The sequence below is a fragment of the Anas acuta genome, chromosome 5 (genome assembly GCF_963932015.1).
Source record: "Anas acuta chromosome 5, bAnaAcu1.1, whole genome shotgun sequence".
NCBI lineage: Eukaryota > Metazoa > Chordata > Aves > Anseriformes > Anatidae > Anas > Anas acuta.
In genome coordinates, this window is record NC_088983.1 from 31,097,659 (window position 1) to 31,118,511 (window position 20,853).

At 46.3% G+C, this 20,853-nt stretch overlaps 1 protein-coding gene across 1 annotated transcript; it reads left to right on the plus strand.

Annotated features, from left to right (window-relative positions):
• Positions 1-808: 808 nt before the first annotated feature.
• On the plus strand, positions 809-19,825 carry DISP2 (dispatched RND transporter family member 2). The gene is made up of 8 exons (XM_068683653.1): positions 809-981; positions 7,358-7,810; positions 9,812-9,841; positions 12,247-12,370; positions 13,055-13,170; positions 13,650-13,768; positions 14,741-14,838; positions 15,985-19,825. The coding sequence occupies exons 1-8, from the start codon at positions 920-922 to the stop codon at positions 19,402-19,404; spliced, it is 4,422 nt and encodes a 1,473-aa protein (XP_068539754.1). The 5' UTR covers positions 809-919; the 3' UTR covers positions 19,405-19,825.
• The last annotated feature ends 1,028 nt before the right edge of the window (positions 19,826-20,853 follow it).

Genomic DNA, 20,853 nt, shown 5'->3' on the forward strand with positions numbered 1-20,853 from the left:
TCTCCCTTTTTGCTTTGGCTTTTTTTGTAGCACGTGAAGCAAAAAGGATGCCATCCTCATGAGAAAGAAGGTCACCGCCCCCGTGAGGGCATGGCCATGAGAAAGGAGAAGGTCACAGTCATCATCATGGCCCCATGTAGGGTCACAGGGGAGGTCACTGCCACCCCCCTGGCCACATGCATGGCTATGGGAAAGCGAGCCACAAATAACACCATAGCCCTTGCAATGAGGGAGGCTGCAGAAGGAGCAGCCACCCTGATGCTCTGTGAGCTCTCAGGAAGATCTGCCCATGGCGCAGGGCGATGCATGGCTACCGCAGTGCTGACAAGCAATGCCGGCGGGTCTTGTGTCCTCCACGTCGTGTCAAAACAACATCAACACCTTGTTTATTTATTTAACACTGCTGCAACCACAGGGTGAGCCCAAACACTTTGAAATGCTGCCTTGCACCTGCCGCACGAAGTCCAGGAGCGCTTGTGGGCGCTCTCCCATCTTGTGCCAAAGCTGCACAACTCCGGTGGGACGAGGGACCCAGCACCCAAGGGTGCACCACCCACACCGCCCCTTGAGGCTGGGGGTGAGGCTGCCAAGGCGAGCCTGGTTGTGTCCAACCTCAGCGCTCTCGCTTGGGGGACCCCCACCCGCTCAGCACAGCACCCAGCCTCCCCTCCAGCCTCCCCCCGGCTCTCCACCTCGCAGCCTCCCCAGGGCGCAGCCTGCGAGGTCCCGCGGCCATTGGCCGCCAGCAGCGGCACCGGCACCGCCTCCGCGGCCGCGCAAGCGCTGCGCCGAGCCTTCGCAGCCTCCTCCTCCTCCTCCTCTTCCTCCTCCTCCTCCTCCGCAGCCTCGGCGGCGCCGGCAGCGCTCAGCACCGCGGACAGCGCCCGCCGCCAGCCTCCGCCGCTGCCTCCCGCGGGCCATGGAGGCCGCGCCGGCCTCGGCCGAGCCGCGCCGGGGGGAGCCGCGGCCCCAGGGGTCCAGGTAGGGGCTGGGGCTTGGGGCGGTGGGTGGTGGGGAGGGGCTGGGTTGGTCCCGCAACCCAACCTCTGCGGTTTTGGGCAGCCCAAGGCGGCGGTGGGGAGGTGGTGGGGTGGCCTCCCCGGAGGATTTTTGGCGCTGGTGGTGCTCAGTCCTCCCCTCACTGGGTTTGCACTCCAAAGGTTTTGTCTGTAAAACCCTGCAGCTTTCTCTCATGCTCCCCCCACACACACACCTTGTGCCACCCGTGCGCCCTTACCTGGTGCCTGACACCGGCCGCAGTCGTGTTCATGTTCTGGAAATGTCAACAAGCGTCATGGGCACGGAGCCGCCCCAAATTTTCAAGCACGTTGCAATTTGTTAGACCCGAGCTGTTCACATCCACGGTTTGTTTGACCAGGGCACACCCCGAGGCGAACAAACCCCAAATCTGTTCTGAAAGCTGAGGTTCAGTTCTGTCTTCATCTCAGCATCTCCCGAGGCTGTGTGGTTTTGGGTCTCGGAGCTCTCTGAGTGACTACATATGCAATCCAGCCCTGCTTTCGGTTCAGGGCATGGGATGGGGGCTGAGCTGCCAGAATCCCCGTTAGCTTTGCTTGCCTGAGTAATCCTTGCTCATTCAACTGGGTCCTTTGCAAGGAGTGCTGCAGGCTGGGAGGGTTAAGTTACAATAGGAGTTCTGCCATCTGAAACCGGCGTGGTTTTAATTTCACTCATGCTGCATACTCGAGAACTAGAATTTATGGCAATGAAGTGCAAGCATCGCTCTCGGACTCCTAAGCAAGCACATATGTAAATGCTTCTTTATGCACAGCTCTTTGCTAGCCACCAAGTGGTTAGCTCAGCGGTGCCTGTCCTGCGGCCCTAGCCAATGCTCTGCTGAATTTACCACCAGAAAACTCCCCGTGTTTGAAAACAACCCCTTCTTTCCGAGCTTTTTAGGACCGGGAGAGCAAGGTATTGTTTTCTTTTGTTTTCTTCCAAACGGGGGTTAGTTAGCAAACACAATTTTACCTGCACATTTTCCACCACCGGTGTGCATACGGCAAACTGCATCCAGACCTTCCCTGGTGCCTAAGCGTGGGTGGGGATAGCCGAGCCCTTTGTGTCTGCTTGCATCCCATTGCACATACCCGTACCCACAGCAGCACGGGCAGCCTGAGGTAAATAAAGGTAAGGCTGCTCGGGCGAGTCAATGGGAGGAATTATAAAACTAAACTTTTCTTGGCAGACTACGTGGGAAGTGGAGTTTTGCAGTCTCATTAATTTTTCATGAAGGTTTAACGTACTCAGGAGTCTCATTAAAAAAAAAAAGAAAAAAAGATTGTAGGTCTTCTCAAGGATACGCACTGTTCTGCTGCTAGAGTGAAAAAGCAAAACAAGGAGCAACTACATAGAAATTCTCCTGTGCACAAGAATTTGACTCTGCCTAAGGAGGAGATAAATTGCTTGAGAGGTGCCCATCTCTCCCTGTCAGCTCGGCACTGGATCTACATAATAGGTGAGAGTGAAACACAACAAACCCTTCCCTAATCTCTGGAAAGGGGCACTCTCATCACCTTAAAAAACACAAGCAAACACAAGCTGTATTTTTTTTTTCCCCTTCTTTAGAGCTCCACTGCTGTATTGCTGGGGGTATGTTGAATGAGAAAACCTCAGTTTAAATTCTAGTATAAAATCCCATTCTTAAAAAGTCATTTACAACTCCCAGAGAAAAAGCCATTCGTCTCAGTGGAAGCTGACCTCTAGCATGTGGTTTTAATTCAGAAAGAATTTCTCCTTTTATTCATTTGGGAAAACTCATGCAGCTGATGTGCAAGGAAAACTTTGCTAGAAGAAAAAAAAAAAAAAAAAAAGGGGAAAGCAAATAACACTAGCTTTTCTTGTGAATGAAATTTTGCAGTGCTTAATATCTGACTGAGCGAAGGTTCCTGTGGAAATAGGATCTGGTTGTAGTCAAGGCACAGGCTCCCGCCCTTACTCTCGCTTGGTTTTGTTCCCCCTCGAGATTCTCCCATTGAAGGGAGACGCTGCCATTTGACTCTGGCATCAGCTCCATCACTTGGTAGGTGATGCCCATCATTCCTATGCAGAAAGCTTCTTTCTTGATCCCCTCCTCAGTATGCAAAGGTTGAGATAAATAACCTTTCTATTAAAAAAAAAAAAAAAAAAAAAAAGCTTATACAATTGATCTGGGGGATGATTTTTTTTTTTTTTAACAGGCCAATAAAGAAGCCTCTCCTTCAAATGCTGGGCATTTGAGGCCCGTTTCTCCCCTCTCGGAGACCCACGCTCCCTCCTGCTGCATGGCTCGGAGGGATCGACTCATTGATTTCAGCCTCTGCGATGCCTGTCACTGCTCCGCACCCCAGCGGAGGTGGAGTGGCAGCAAGCTGTCTCTTTCCTAACCTTGACCTTATCTTGACTGCTTTACCATGGGAAGAGGCTTTACTCCTTTCTCTGGCTCCCCCACATCGGGTGGGCTGCCTGTGCCCTGGCACTTGTCTCAGAGAAGCGCCGCTGCACTCAAATTGACTCGGGCAGTTTCATAAATTGGATTATTATACTGTCTAGACATCTCAAGGGGAAAGCAGCACGAGAAACACAACTGACTGCTGTGGGTAACAGGAGCAGTTAGCTCCAGTCTGGCACTTGCCCTACACCTCCTCTTTCTTCTCTCTGCATCACTTCGGCTGCATCCAGCTGAGCTTGAAGAAGAAAAAGGAGGCTGTCAGGCTGCTCCGGTAGGCTTTTCTGCGGCTGAGAGACCATTTCTGCCCACACAATCCCAAAGATGTCAAATATCTGACACGGCCCAGGATGGGAATGAACATTCAAAAAAATTGTGGTGTTGGTTTTTGTTAGTGTCAGCGTGGCACAGAGCACAGCGCAGTGCTCTGCCCACCTCTTCTGCCTGACAGTAAACAGCCATCAGAAACTCCCCCACAACCATTTTTCAAGCACAGTTCAGGGTCCCATGGGCCCAGAAAAGTGCTAGTGACCTGTTTGCAGGCAGGCGAACACGGACCACATCTCCGGTGCAGCCTTCAGCAGATCAAATGCTAAGCCCACCAGCATCCCAGCTAATTGGGAGCGTAACAACCGAAAACCCAAAATGTGCAGAACTGCCACCAGTAATTACCCAAAGCTATCATTATTTGTGAGCTCCAGGTTTCCCTGGAGATTTTGGATAACCAAGGTCACATTGTCACGGCATTGGAGAGAGATGAGCATAACGCAACTTGGATCCAGGGGGTGATTGACAGAGCTGTAATTGTTTAGCCTGAAAAGGAGATAATGAAGAAGAGTCGTGAGTGAATGATTTGAACTAGCTGAAGTTATTCTAAAATATGAAGCCACTGAGCAGCCAGGGGATGGAGCTGAGACAAAATGTGGGGGAAGGATGGAACCAGACCGAAATCCACAGCAGAGCTGGTAAACAAGGGGAATGGGCTTGCGTGTGAAATATTAGCCTTGGGAACATTGATGTATGTGCAAAAAAACCTGGACGCAATCTGCAGCCCACCAGGAGGTTCTGTAGCTGAGGGGTTTCAGAGGAAGAATTTTTCTTTGCATGTTTCCTGCATTTCCCTGAGCATCTTCAAAGTGGTTTTTGTTTTTTTTTTTTTTGTGAAAGCCTTTCCCTTCTGTCCAGCATTACAGATGAGGCGGGCAGACGTGGTGGTGCAGTCATCAGACGAATTCAGTTATGCAAAGCCTCCGGTCCCTATGCAAATCCAGCAGTTTAAATGGAAAATATTTTTCTTTTTACTTTGAAATTATATATATATTTTGCTGGTGTGGGAATACAAAAAGTGCAAATCATTAGTGCGGCAGTCTCTGTGAATTAATTATGCATTTTAGGAAAACATTGCTTATTTAAAGTGCACCTAAATTAGGGAAAATGATAGGCTCAAGGTAGAGGGAAAGTAATAACTGGGAGACATCAAAAAGGGAGTGGGAGAAGGTCTAGACCTTGCCAAAGCTTAACACGACCACAATCCCAGCTTTCTGATGAAAATCCCCTGTCCCATCACTGCTAGTACAAAGCTACAAGGCAAAATCACCCTGCACTCCAGCCGCTGGAAATCTGGGAAGTGAATTAGTGTAGATAGGCAGTGACTAAATATGCCATTTTAGATGGGTGACCACAGACCGTAAGCTTTCCTTCATCTGCTTGTGTTGGACCTGATCTGCATCAGGGATGACTCTGAAGGGTCTGTAGCAAGCCCAGACGAGGCCTCAGATTACACCTCCTGAACTGCTGCCGTTTGATTTATACTCTCCTCTATTGCATTCACACACACCAGTGACAAATCTGCAGCCTTCTGTTGGAAAATGCCTCCACACAGAGCTGTAACCCAACTCAAGGGTCTCCGAAAGTCTGGGCAATCCTGCTGCTAATCCATCTGTGACAGGGCCGCAAGGATTCGTGCGATGGGATTTTGTATTCTGTCTTTTGACAAACTCTGCGGGTGGATGGGGTGTCACTGTCACAATCTGCTCAGGAGCTCATGCTCTGGCACACAGCACTCCCTCGCGCTGCAGCGAGCTGGCTGAAATCTCATCAGTCCTTTGTAGTTTGGAGTGGAGGCAGCCGAGTGCTGGCAGTGCCGGGAAGGACCCGTCGAGCTGATCTCAGCAAGGTGTGCACGCATCTGGCTGCGGGTTTCCTGGCACCTGCTTCAGGGCAAACTTTGACTCGTTTCCATTGATTTGTACATCTACTGTCATAAGAAATGGTGAGGGTCTCACGGACCCTGTCTGGCTGCTGCCGTTGGGTGTACATCATCTCCCAAGGATGCAGAGAAGCTCGCTCACAGCCGTGGGCATGTGCTGACTACTTTGATATCATTTTTTCATTTCTCCTCCCCTTTGTTGGCCAAAAAATATCCAGCAAATGAATTTCATGACCCCAAATCTGCATGTGAACATCAGTTCTTGCTTCCAAAGTTGCTGTCATTGCAATGAGCATCCTTGACCATGCCGTTCCCGTCTGCAGTTGTCTTCTGGCATAAAAACTGACCCTGGAGGGTGTCCAACCAGTCAGGGTCTCTTTGTTATTAGCCCCAGGACTGGGACTGAGTGCAAGTAATGCTGAGCACGATGCCTGCACCATGAGTCTCTGCACCAGCCCAGGAATAGCAGCTACTGCAAACATTACTCTGTTGTAATGATTTTAGTGAAATGAGCCCGTTTTGTATAATCATGAAATATAGTTTCTCGGTGTTGATAAGCTCAACTGATGCTGGAAAGTACATAGCATGCTTTGCCAAGGCCAGTATGTCCTCCCTTCTGGAAAAAAATACCAATTTTCAAGCAATACTGAGCTAACAGCAATCTCCAAATCCCTTTTGTCATTGATATTACTGTGCTAGTTAAATTTGGGTGCAGTTCCAGAGACCTGTAATTGCTAGAATTCTGTCTTTTTGTGGCTGTCTGAAAGGGAAATGAGATGAACTCTGCAAAGTTTCAGAAATACTCCTTTCTCAAACATATTTTGCCTTCACTTTTTTTTCCCCACATCCCATCAGGTGCCTCAGGCTAAAGTTCATCTCATTCTTGTCTCACTCCAGCACTCAAAATTCTGTGACGCCTTAAGACACTTTGTGATTCTAGCTGGCCCATATCATCCATCACACTTAATTCTCGATGCCAGACACAAGAGCAGGCACATAAGTCAGCTGTAGACACCACGGCACGTGCTCTGATCAAGCTCCAGAGACTACTGGTGTTTCCACATTGTGCTTGCTTTGAGCTCCAGACAGCACAGTGCTGCTCAAGCTCCCTGACACCCTGAGATGGCAATTTGAGAGGCATTTTGGGATCAGTGCGGCCTCATTCTGCTCTGTGTGAAGGGTTTTCTTGGTGTCACACAGAGTGACTGGTCCCTCAGGTCTCTCTAATTACTCTGTGCTCCCAGGATAGGACTGTGCCATTATCAGCAGCCAGTTTGTCTTGTCCCTTCCACGCTGAAATACCTTGGAGAAATAAGAGGGAACAACGAGGTCCATCCAAGTAAAATGCCGTAAGCAAAATTTAATTCTGCTTGCACATTGCAGCCATACTTGGCTTCTAAAACCACAGCCAGTAGAGGAGTTGAACACTGTTCAAGGAAGCATTACACGATTTTTCACAATTTTGGAGCAACATGCACAAAGAAGTGATGGCTTCACCATCAGCTGGAGTCCTTAAATGAGTCATGGATGTTCTTGTAAAAAGCATGGTCTGGCTCGGCCCTGGCTCCCGATACAGCAAAGAGAGGGGGAGGTTTTAAGTCTTGCATTAAGCGGGAGGCAAGATTCCCCTGTTTAGCTTTTCCGTCAATATGGTGCTGTGACAGAGAAGGGTTTCACCCTCCCTTTATTTCCTCTCGCAGAGAAAAACGCAATGCAGGACCTTGCCAGACCTGCCTCGCCATGCCAGAGATCGCCAACACCGAGCCCAGCTACAGCGGCACCTCTTGGGAGAGAATCTGCCCGGTCCATCACTGCCCCGTTCCTGCATCCCCCAGGCTGGGGGGCGATCACCTGCCCTCCTCCAGCCGCACGCTGGGGCCAGTGCCCACCCAGTCCAACGGGCAGGTACCGTCGAGCTCCCAGGACTCGCAGCAGCATCACCTGTATTACCCCTGCAACCAGCAGGAGCCCCGAGGCAGCTACGGGCTGCCCCAGCTCCCCGGGCATGGCGAGAGGTCCGTGCTGTGTTCCCACCTTTCCAGCGGCGACCCCACGCCAGCTCCCCACCGCCAGGTCTCAGAAACCCCCTGGAAACAGTGGTCCCCCGGGCAGCGACCCTCTCGGCCGGTGCAGCATCACGTTGTGACAGTCAGGTGAGAGGCTTTCATCACATCCTTCGTGGTGGGTGGCGGGAGGGGATGAGGTGGGTCTGAGTGGGGAACTTGTGAAACGTGGGTTTGCTCCCCAGTTTGAGGCAGCAGCTGCCCCCAAAAGCCGTGAGGGATGGAGTTTGCTCTCAATGCCTCTGTGGAGGGCGAACAGAGATGCTGTTCCTACAGGATTCGCTTCTCAAGGTGACTCGCTGGATAAAGCCAAGGTCACCCAGCTACTCGTAGATCATCCAGCTGTGATCACAGCCAATTCTGTGGTCCTCCTCTTTTCTCCTTTTGCATTGCAAGATACCCAGCTGGCTAGTCCTTTATCTTGGTGGAGTTTCTGAGTGATAAAAGCACAATTAATTTATTTTTCTGCTCCCACTGGAGCTGCTGCCAGTGCTGGAGGGGAGAGGCAGCAGAGGGCAATAAGCACTGGCTACCGCAGAGCGGTGAGAAATACAAAGCTGGGGAGCACGATTTGGTTTTCCAGGCTGGACAGCAACAAGGATATAAATTCTGTGCTGTCCCTGACAGAATCAGGTAAGATCCATTTGTGTGCAGAGCACAGAGATTCGAATTGCTTGCTTGGTGGATGTTGGCTGGCGGTGCTGTAACAACACATACAGCACAGGCGTCCTCAATAGCCTGAAGGACGTCCTCTGCCCCATCCAGCATCATCCTGCCTCACTGAATGTGCCTTTTGGAGCCCACTGTTGGCACAGACCACGATCCCTTGGCTACCACAGCAGCAGGCACCATGCAATGTCTGCTAGGGGATGGTGCAGCATTCCTTGCCTTCATACAGCCCTGTGGGGTTACGCACAAAAGCCCTTTATGGTCTCATTCTGTAACCATTAAGAGAGGCTTTAATTTGCTTGTGTTTGCATTTGCATCAACACTGCATCAACCAAACTGTCAGCTGCGTTCTCCGTAACAGGTTAGTTAAGCAGGAAATGCAGCTGGATTGCAAATCCCTGGCAGAATGTGCAGAGCTAGCGGACAGAAAAGTGATATTGTAATGATGGTAGAAAGGGGGTTTTAATCCGAGCAAATCTGCTCGAGAAGCTATTGTGAGAGAATTAGCACAGAATGGGCAGCGTGCTGCCAAAAGGAGACCTCTCTTTAATAATCTAGTGAGGATTTTTCTTTGCTGCCCTCTCTCTCAAACCTATGGAGAGCGATGAGGAAATCATGATGTGATTTATTACATGTGCCACAAGGAGTGACTCTTCCGTGGGGAGCTCTGCTTTGTCACTTTTTTGTTCTTTCCACTCGTGATGACATGCCAGGAGGGATGAGCTGCCGCAGGGGCACCAGCTGGCACCAGCCCCACATTAATAAATGTAACCTTGGTCCTCTGGAGAAGGCTTCTCTATTTTGTTCCTCAAAGCTCTACGAGAGGAATTACAAAAGCTCCCCTGTGAGGGAAACACTAGTAAAATGTTTTTTTTGCAGCTCAACTGGAAGTCTACTCCTCTAGATTGGACAAACGTCTTTGAAATGGCTCAGGAAACAAAAGGGATTTGCCTTTCTGGAAAATCCTTGCTGAGTTGAACAGAGAATAAAAACTGTAGGCATTGTTAGCCCAGCTCATGAAATTTTGTAAAGAGTTATGCTCTTGTCAAGAAGCAATTTAAAAATTCAGTAGGAAAGCATTTTAAACAGACAGATTTTCATGGATAGGTGTTACGGGGCAATTTCTATGGGATTACAGTGTATGTCCATTATATTCTATGGTGTTTTTTAGAGGAGCAAAAAAGAGCAGTTAATACCTGTCTTCCCATCACACTTAGTTAAAATGCCAGTGGGAGAGGAATAGGCTCTGCTATTCATTAGACTAATCCACGTTGTGCCAAGCAACTCTTGTAGCAGCAGCTCAGCTTGGTGCTTTGCAGTCCCTGAATGGGTTAACTTGCTCATTAGCAGCCCGGGACCACGCTTTGTAGGAAAATAATAAATTATCATGATGTCTTCTATTTTTTTCTTTTCCATCTGCAGACATGACAAAGCCTTCAGGATGCCAAAAAGGTATGTTTAATATCAAAAGCTTGCTGTCTTTCTGCCCTATTATCACTGCTCTCCTACCCTGCTGTTAGGAAATGCGGAGCATTATTGCTGGTGACGTCCCCGGCAGGCCCATCTTCAGAGGCAAGGTCAGCGCTCCCTGCCCCGCGCTTCCCATCCGCTTGGAAAAATCCCAATTTGCTCGCAAGATCAATTTAACCTGCGCTAATGAATAGCAATGCAGTCTTGATAGCCGTTCTCGGGGCAGGTGCCTGGCTCTGGTCCATACGACAGCTTTATATATATATATAGTCACATTTATTGGATTAATCCAGCTTGGCCTACCAGATGGTGAATCAGGAGGGCAGCAATAGCAGTAACAGTGGAGTTCTGCGTTTTCTCACAGCCTACAGTGGAAGAGACCTTTGTACCCAGACTATGTGCAACGATTCCTAGTTTTTCGTGTAGTTAGATACCAGAAAATGTGCAATTAAGTTAAGAGATGTAAAATATTCCAAGGAGGTTAGGTTTAGGAAGAGACAATACATGTGCAAAAGTACAGGATGCTCCCTGACAGTGAGAAGAAGTATGGCTAACCTAGCCATGCTTGGGAAAATAGCATTTTAATAGAAAAGCTAAGTACCACAATTCTTTTATCTCCAGTTTTCTGCTTTCAAGTTAAGTGAACATATAAAGAGATCCTATCAGCATGAAGATCACCTTTAATACAAAATAAATTACATAAACATTGCAAATTAGATTATTAAAGGATAAAGATCCCCTAATGTTCAGAATTAAAAGCAAAAGGAACGTTTTCCATTGTATTTGCTTTATAGCAGTTTTTATCTTTACTGAGTTTCTTTACAGTATTAGGAAATTCTCGTTTAGGGCATGAAAATAGGCAACAGAAATTCCTTCCTCGTAAAGAATGTGGATTTTGCATGTGGGCGTACAGTACTGTCATGGAATGTAACATTGCTAAACTACGGCTTCAGCTGGAATGCCTAAACCGAGTAAACATGAAAACATGCCTGGAACTCTTTTTACATCTTTAAAAAATTGAATGAGTTGACCCTTTTTGAAATACAGAAGATTTTTATTATGTTTCTCAAAATTAAAATACTTTGATTGCTTTTGACTTCTGTTTAAAAGCTGATTTTGTATACTGTTTTTCTCTGGAAGGTTTGGGTACGGCATCAGATACTGCAGTTTATTTTTATTTTTATTTGGTAATTGGTCATGGAATTAACCCAAAACAGCCTCCAGATATTATGTAATCTAATGTGGAAAGGGCAATTTTGGTCCATTTTCATAGTGTAGACTTCATCTATGAAAACAAATTTGATAAGGGAGCCTTAAATTGAAAACAAAACCAAACTAGACCTGACCTGAAGTCATGCAAAAAGCTGTTTGAAGGGTTTAAGATGATTTATAATTAGGAGGAGAAAGCTGCATTATTTGACTCAGTGAAGTTGGAGGAAAGAGAAACAAAAGACCAGGCAAGAAGGAACCTCAAGGCTTCTAAACACTGGCACAGCTGCTCAAAGTTGCATAAATATTTCACTTCCCCATGAAGCCCAAATATTTATCAACTATTTGTGAACATAGGATTTCTTATATTTCAGAAATATATGCAAATACTTCTTTAAAACTTAGTAACCTGCCAAACCCATTCCAACCTTTTAACAGATTCACTCATCCTGCAGATCCAGAAGCCACTTGTCCACTCCGTGGTTGCTGCTGACAATCCTAACAGCAGTTGCACATCAGATCGGTGGTTTCCATCCCTTTCTGACTTCACAGATGCCTACATAATTCCCAGCAGTAAGGCAGGCCCCCATACAGTGAGTGAATGTAGAGCAATGGCAACAGACTTGCTTAAGATAGTTATCTTTAGAAGAGCCTTCAGAATATCCTATGACTTCTCAGGGTCCACAGGCTGAAGATCTGCAGGCCAAATGGTAAAGCAGCTACTAGCTTAGATTGTACAATGGGGAAGAAAAATAAATAAATAAATAAAAATAATTTAAAAAAAAAAAAAAAACACAAACAAACAAAAAAAGACAAACAAAAAAAATAGAAAGCTGTTTCTAAATGTAATGTTTCCAGTTAAACATTTAAAGCTTCATTTTGCCTTAGGACGGAAGAGTGGGTTTTATTGTTTCTGATTGAAAAAGCAGGAAAATGCAGGGAGGCAAAATGTAATTACCCAAGTTAATTAGAATTGCCTGCAAACATCCAGTTGGAGGTATAATATGTTCATTAATAGCTGTACTAGAGCCTCGCAGCTCTTCAATAAATAAATGCTCAAACCAGAAAGCCCTAACTGTTTTACTTCCTTTCCCTAACACTGTGTTGGTTCAACAGCAGGTTTCATGCTCGAAGCAGAAGTGCCTTAACAGCTGCATTTTTTCTTCTGTTCATTCCAGTTACTCTCAGATGATTGCGGAGTGGCCCATAGCCGTCCTGGTGCTGTGTTCAGTGATGGTTGTAGTTTGCACTTTAGCTGGCCTGCTTGTTGGAAATTTGCCTGATTTTTCTGAACCCCTAATGGTAAGTTCTTTCAGACGAAATGAACGTAAGGAATGTCCACAGGCCAGCCAGTGACACAGTCTTTCTGCCATATAAAACAAGTCTGTGCTTCCTTCCTTCTCTGCAGATAGAGGCAGGACAGCAAATCAAGGAGGACACTAAAGCCACTAGAAAAAACTAGCAGTGCTTATCAGTGGTCTGCTGTCCACTCACGATGTGCAACCAAAGCAAGATTCCTTCCAGACGGACATAATGTTTGAGAGTAATGCACAATACTTGCTGTTTCTTGATACCACAGTCACCAAAAGAGAAACAGGGACTTCACCCACTCTTGTCCAGCCACAACTGTGTCCAGTGCACGTGCCACCACTTGGCCTGTTGTATCTTTAAAGGACATTAGTGAAAGGCTTTCATTTGTTGCTGTCTCACTATTTCACTGCTTAATAGCTCTCACTGTCGAAGCATTTCTGTTGGTATTCAGTGTTAAGTTTCCTTCCCTGAGGGCCAGCATGCTGCTCTGGTGGAACGTCCTAACCAGCTTCTGGTATGTAAGGGATGTCGTATTTCCAGGGAAAATTTGATTTCTGTATCTCACCAAGATGCAGTAATAAACTCGTACAGTTTCTGTGTCTAGGAGAAGCATTAAGGAAAACTAAGCTGAACTAAAAAGCAAGCTGATGACAAAACGCTTTTTCTTGGCTGCAGGGTTTTGAGCCCCGGGATACAGACATTGGCAGAAAGCTCGTCGTGTGGAGGAATGTAGAGAGCCATACGGGCTACAAGAAGACCTTCTCTCTTTCACCGTATACCGAGAAGAAAAGGTATTTGAGTTTGGTTTGGGGGCTTAGAGGAAAATGTTTGCTATAAAGTTAATGACTCACTGTTCCAAGATATTTATGTGCATTGCATCCTATATCCTATACTCAAAAGCAACCAAGGCACACTGGGAAGTTTAAAGTCTCTTTCCCTTCAATGCACCTGGACTCCCCACTCTGGGATCCAGGAGTTAGGCTCTAAACTCTCCAAGCATTCACTTCCACTGTTTACCTTTAAGAGAACACAGTGGGACTCAGCATGCCTGCACAAGGGGATGCAAGTTCTCATGTAGCCTCACACAGATTTCTACAGAGGGCACAGTGTGTGCAATATCAAAAAGCTCTCATCAAAGCAATGCTGTCTTTTAAGACTACAGTGGCTTTTATTGCTGCAGCAGCGTGGTGTGTGGCACCAGAGCCTTGCCAGTCAATGTAGCTCATTGCCAGATCTCTCTACTTATAAAAAAAATCTCTTCTCTTGCTAGCTATGATGACATTGGCATTAGCAGAGGACAAAAGGCTGATCAGGGAGGACAAGAAGCCAGGACACGGAGAATGGTGGAACAAATCTACGGAGCAGATGGTTTCTTTTGCGGTCCCCCAGGTGAGTGAAGTCTTGATGGAGTAGTAAGTGACAGGCACTCAGAGCTCAGAACTGTCAAAATAGTTTAGGACACTGGGAAATGTTGTGAAAGCACTCTGAGAAAGCAGTGCATACAATACCACTCTGCGAAGGCTAAGCCACCTCTGGGATAGTGATGTTTCAACCCCTCAACCCTTCATAATCAAATGGTTAGAAAAGGTTTGTTCTGAAATTCTGGAGTTGTTTCTCTGTCTTATTTTTTGCCATATTTCTTTTTACCCTTTAGAAATACACTTTAAGGGTGCAAATAAAAAGATTAAAGTTTTCACCATTTACGTGTACCAAAAGTGATTACTATGAAAAAATGCATATTCCTCCCTCCCTCTCTGTTTCCAGTCCATCCCTGTTCCTTCTTGAAAAACATGTGACAGTAAAAAAAAAAAAAAAAAAAAAAAAAAAAAAAAAGAGAGAGAGAGAGAGAGAAAACACCAAGACGCACAAAATTTGTCCCCAAATGGATGCTAAAAAGTAGAGGAAAGAGCATGAAGGTATTCTGACTCCCTCCCCTGCCTCTACTCCACCTCTGAAACCAGGCAAACACCAAACCCTCAGATCCTTGAGAGTTTTTGGCTGAACTTAAGCTCCTCACTTTGCAACAGGGGTTGCAGAACCAGGTGGCAACACTCACTGGAAGCACGCTGACAGCACGGAGAGCGGATTTTGCAAATGCCCTCTCCCTGCTCTCCTGCTGCTGCCAGATGGGTGGAGAGCAGAGGTCGGACGGCACAGGGCAGATGCTACCACTCACTACAAGCTGTTTGTGACCTGGTTCCCTCCAGGGAGCCCTCCATAGAAGTCTTACAGACAGCAAGATATTTATTTATTTATTTATTTTATGCACACAGAGTCTACTCCAGCCAGCTGGGCTAATTCATCATCATTACCTAATACTTTCTATTTTTTTCCTTCCTTTTTTTTTTTTTTTTCTTTCAGAAAAGAGCTATTCCCAGCTGGTATTTATGTCCACGACTGCTGGGAGCTTATGGAACTTGCAAGCTATCCAGTCCATGTGTCAAATCGAACAAGACAAGGTTAGTAATGTCACACAGAACATACATACATGCTGTCTCTTTCCTGACTTCCCCATCTTCAATATCTAGCTGAAAGGAAATACCAGACAAAAATAACGTAAGCTACAGAACAGGCTTCAGCCAAGAGGACTTCAAACCATTTTACTGACTTAGCAAAACAAGAATGATTTTACCTATCAGCTGGTCTGTAGTGATGTAGCAGCTGCCACTGAACAAGAATAATCAGACCTTGAACAAGAACTTGGTCCAGAAGCCAGTGATGCCCATCAGAAGCTGCTGTGAATTTCGAGCAGCAGAACCTAATTACTAAAATGGAGCTATTGTCGTGGAGACTGCCACAGCAAGCTTTGCAAGTGGGAGGTTTAATTGGATTAGCTGTGTTTGCTGTAGGATCTGTAATAACTCTAAGTGATCAGACCCAAGAAACCTCTGCTGCAAGAGCCTGACGTCCCGCTGGCAGGAGGCAGCATGTTCACACTGCACCCTGCCAGGTGTGCAGCTCAGGGAACCTCAGCCAAGTCAGGTTTTAAGTCACCCCTCAGCACATAGGTGAGTGCAGGCTCCCAAACCCACCCACCTCACTGAATATTGCACTCTGAGCCTGAGCTGCCAGTGATACTGCCAACACCACCCTCGCTGCTGTGCTGTGCCTGCAGCAGCTGTCAGGCCAGTAACAGCCAGTGATGGTACTGGCAAGTCTAGTAATAATATAAGGCATAAAATAAAAAATAAAATAAAATAAAATAAAATAAAATAAAATAAAATAAAATAAAATAAAATAAAATAAAATAAAATAAAATAAAATAAAATAAAATAAAATAAAATAAAATAGTAAAAGGTCTCTCCCCTCTCTGTTCTAGCCTTGCAAACAGTGAAATGAAAGTCACTGCTGTCATTAACTGAGTGCAGAAGGATCCACATTTTCAAATCAGAGGTTATAAAATATAAATAGTGAACAGGGTTTCATTTTTGAGCATTTTTACCAATAGCTTTAGCATGGGCAGTTTGTCACTGGGAGGATGGCAAGCCATGGCTTGTATGCCAGGAGGGGAGGGGACGATTACTGCAAGAAGCAAAGAACCCCAGAGGGCTGCAAAACGAAGTGTGCAGAGGATCTGACACGATGCTCCCTCGGCTGTTTTTCAGATACGTTCACATGTTCATTTTAGAGACCTCTGCCAACGTACCGAAGCCAATGAATGCTGCCCAAGCTGGTCTCTGGGAAACTACATCGCTGTCCTGTACAACAGGTCCTCTTGTTTGGAGATAACCCAAGGGGACATCTCCCACACCCTGGCCCTCCTTCGTGCCTGTGCTCCAGACTACCACAAAGGTATCCTCACTCCATCTTGCATAGGTCCTGAGACTGTGAGACAGAAACACTCTCAGTGTGCCAAAGTCCCAGAAAAATGTACCCGCTTCAATGCTATTTACCAGCTTCTTCACTTCTTGGTCGACAGAGACTTTCTTAGTCCCCAGACAATGGAGTACCAAGTGCCATCCCTCAAATACAGCCTGCTGTTTTTGCCTACAAGGAAAGGGGCATCTATGATGGGGATCTACTTAGACAATCTTGAATCCTGGGATCTGTTTGATAACTATACATCTATCACTGGAATGGACCTGGGCCTTAAACAGAAACTATTCCAGCACTACCTTTTACTGGATACCAAGTATCCAGTTCTGGCAATATTAGCTATTTTTCTAAGCATTTCTTTTTATTTACGCTCAGTCTTTATTACTCTGATGGTCCTGCTCGCTGTTGTCAGTTCTTTGATGATCTCCTACTTCTTGTACAAGGTGGCCTTCAGATTCACCTACTTCCCTTTTGTAAACCTGACAGCGGTCATCATTCTCAGCAGCGTTTGTGCCAACCACACCTTTGTCTTCTTCGACCTCTGGAACCTCAGCAAGAGCCAGAACCCCTCCGCTGGGCTTTCTCAGTGGGTGAGTCAAACCATGCACCACTTTGCGTATCTCATGCTGGCGTCTTGCTTCACGATGGGTGCTGCCTTCTACGCCAGCTACATCAGCAATATCACAGCCATCCGCTGCTTTGCTGTCTACATGGGCACCTCTGTGCTGGTGAACCTGGTATTCATGATGACTTGGCTGCCTTCTTCGGCTGTGCTGTATGAGCGCTACATAGCAACAACCTGCATTTACAAGCCAGAAGACTACTGGAAAAACACTGGCCATAAGAGAGTCGCCCTCTCCCTCCATTACATTCTCAGGGGTCTCCAGAAGACGCTGTGTGAAACCTCCAAGCTGCTATTTGAAAAGCTTCTGCCTTGCGGGGTGATAAAGTTTCGGTACATTTGGATTTGCTGGTTTGCTGCCTTAGCAATAGGAGGTGCCTACATTTCCTGTTCCAACCCGAAACTCAAACTCCCGACTCTTGAGACGTCATCTGTTCAGGTGTTTCGGCTGAGCCACCCCTTTGAGAGGTACGATTCTGAGTACTGCCACCAGTTCATGTTTGAGAGGCTAGAGCATGGAGAAGGGCAGCATATGCCTGTCACGATAGTCTGGGGCATTCTGCCCGTGGATAATGGTGATCATTTCAACCCAAAAAGCAATGGCACCCTAGTGACTGATGCCACCTTCACAATCCAAAGCCCTGATGCCCAGAAGTGGCTCCTTGAATTCTGCCAAAAGGTGAAGAACCAAACTTTCTATTTCCCTGATGCAGAGCAGAAGTCTACTGTGTGCTTCATGGAGGAGTTTATCAGGTGGATGGACAGTCGGCAGTGCTCCCAGCGAGACCACAGCTTCAACCTTTGCTGTAACCAGTTCTCTTTCCCTTACAGAAGCGAGGTGTTCCTGCACTGTATCAAAATGATGCTCCTGGAACAAGGCAGGGAAGGGGCAGAAACATATGATCTGGGCCTCAGGTTTGATGGAGAGGGAAATCTTGCTGCCTTGGTACTGCAGTTTCAAACCATTTATCACTATAGCTTCAATTACAGCAAAGCCAAACAATTCTACGAGGAAATCAACCTCTGGGTGACAGAGGAAATGAAAACTGCCCCCGTGGGGCTTCAGAATGGGTGGTTCACCAGTAAACTAGAGCTATACAACCTCCAGCACAGTCTGAGCACAGAAACGATGGTGGTCATGGGGCTCTCCATAGCCATTTCCTTCGTGGTGCTGCTGCTCACTACTTGGAATGTTCTCCTCAGCATTTTCTCTGTTACTGCCATTGCAGGCACCGTGCTGGTAACTGTTGGCCTTTTGGTCCTCTTGGAGTGGCAACTCAACGCGGTGGAGTCTCTCTTCATTTCAGCTGCAGTAGGTCTCTCTGTTGACTTTACTGTCAACTACTGCATCTCCTATCACCTGTGCCCCCATTCGGACCGCCTGAGCCGAGTGGCCTTTTCCCTGAAGCAGATGAGCTGTGCCACAGCGATGGCAGCTTCTGCCCTCTTCTCCGCCGGGGTCATTATGCTGCCTGCTACGGTCCTGGCATATCGGAAGTTAGGGATATTCATAATGATGATCAAGTGTATCAGCTGTGGGTTTGCCAGCTTCTTCTTCCAGTCACTGTGCTGCTTCTTTGGCCCAGAGAAGAACTGCGGGCAGATCCTTTGGCCTTGTGCCCACAACATGAAAGACTATTCTGATGACTCTGGGCCAAATGGAAGCTATGCCTGTGGGGGAAATGAGAAGCAAAACCGATTGCGGAAGGTCCAGGAGTCCAACACCGCAAATGAACAGTATGAGCTCCAGCCTTTGTCGAGAAAACTCAGCGACAGTTTTGACAACAGCACTTCTACAAGCAAGCTGTCCAACAGGCCATCAGTGCTCTCTGAAGACACGCAGGTTGAAGATAACAGATGCCCAAGAATAGGAATGCACCCTTCCCTTGAAAGAGAGAGACAGAATCTGCAGGAGACCCTCGGAGACCAGCAGGTTGGCCTGTGCCAGTGTCCTGCCTTGCAAACTTCCTCTCCTTACAAGCACAGCAGCTCAGGAGCAGAAATTCACAGGGAGAGACTCTGCAGAGATTGTCAGTGTCAAAAGTACGGTCCAAAAGCTTGGGATGGATCTGGGCTGGACTATATCCAGCCAGCTGGTGTGAAAGAAGAAGGGCAGCTCAATAAATCACAGTGCTCTAGTGACACTGCCCAGCAGCAGTCGGATTATACCTCAGACAACAGCCATCTTCCTGCTGCTGACATCTACAAAATTCACAGATGCCTTTGTTCTCTTGGCAGCTCTTTTGACATGCTCAACATCTCCAGTGAGACATCGATTAGCGATTTCGAGCAAGGCCTAAAGCTTGCTGAATCAGCCAGTTCTTGTCCTGATGTCTTAGAGCTGTCTGATTCGTACAGTCAAACAGAAAGAGGTTACTTGAACGGGAAGAGAGATACCCTGCGGCTGGACCTGAGGGAGACAGTCTTTGATATCTCTCCAGCAGCATCGCAGCAAAACAGCTCTTCATGGAAGAATCGATTTGGATTAGGGAGCGAAGGCCCGGTGGTGTTACCGAACAGCCAACCAGACATGCCTGATGTTTGGATCAAGCGATCCAGCGCACAAAGTTCTGGTTACAACAGCTGAAATCTTGCAGAAAACAAAACTGTACTGCTAGGGAAAGGGGAAGTCAAAATCTCCTTGGAACTGTAAATATCACTTTCCTCCCACCTCTCCTTCAGCTGAGACTATTTCTTAGTATTTCAACTGTGCAAATACCTGTGTTTTCACAGAACCAGCAAACACAACACTAGTGAGAGGGTGCGAGATCAATCATGACAGAGTACAAGCCCTTTGACCTTCCAGTGTCCTGTGTCATGTTCACAGCTGTACTGCAGAACTTATCGAGTAAACCTGTTTTGTCATTTCCTAAACAGTGATTCGATTTTTCTTGTCAAGCTGCCTAGGAGAGACATAATGAGAGAGATGAAACTCCCCAGATATTCAAAGACAGAGAGCTCATGGAAAAAAAAAAAAAAAAAAAAAAAAAAAAAAAAAAAAGCAAAAACCCAAACCTGCAGCTATAGAAAATCTAGATTTCAAGTGGAGTGTATTGTTAAAAAAAAAAAAAAAGTCTTTCATTTTTTTACTGAATCAGAAACTGCTTTATGTGAAGTCCAAGTTCACAGATCTCTACAAAACTGATACAAAAAAATCTCATCAAGACCTTTCAGTTGATGCAGCCTCTTATCGATCATGAAGGAGGCTGTAGAATCAAGCCCAAATCTATTTTTAGGAACAGTTTCAATTTGTTTTATCAGACAAATTACTGGTACTGCCAAAGATTTTCAGTGTGAGATTTCTCCTTTGAGAAAAGTGTCCTCATTCCTGCAGTGATTTGGGTGCTTTGTGTTTCGTCTCCATAGCTTATTTCCACTCAAAGCTACAAAGATGTAACTTTTTAAAATTTGCATATCCGATGACTCTTGAATTTTACATGTTTTTTTCTCTACCAGAAACAAACAGAAAAACAGGTACTTCCTTGCCTTTGTCTGTTGAAAAAAAAAAAAAAAAAAAAAAAAAAAAAAAAAAAAAAAGAGAGAAAACATTCCCTCTAGACGTTGATGTAAAATAAATGCTTATGACAAACTTTTCTAAATCTGTGTGATGCTTCATTTTCACCAAGACTACTGCAGTTAATTTTCTTTAAGTGCTTAATGTGCTTTCCAATATCATCAGCAGAAGGAAAATACATATTTTAAGAGATTCCCTCATTTTGACATCCAGGAGTTTTCTGGGCTCTGTTGGAGAGTGACCACGACTACCTAATGGCACTTAGGAATATGCTCTTTTAAAGCTGAAACCCTTCTTGAAACATAAGGCACATTTCAGTTGCAGATTTCCATGCCGTAGCTCTCAAGTACTGGGTGTTCGGGGCAGTGTTTCCGCAAGCACTGCTGCTCCCTGGCTGCGGGGCAACACCGACTGAAATCCTCTCTGCACCAAAACCTCCTCCTGTTGCCATTTGCACGGCATTTTGAAAACCCTGTTTTCACAGTGAAAAAAACTTAGAAATGTAACCACTGCACACAGCCC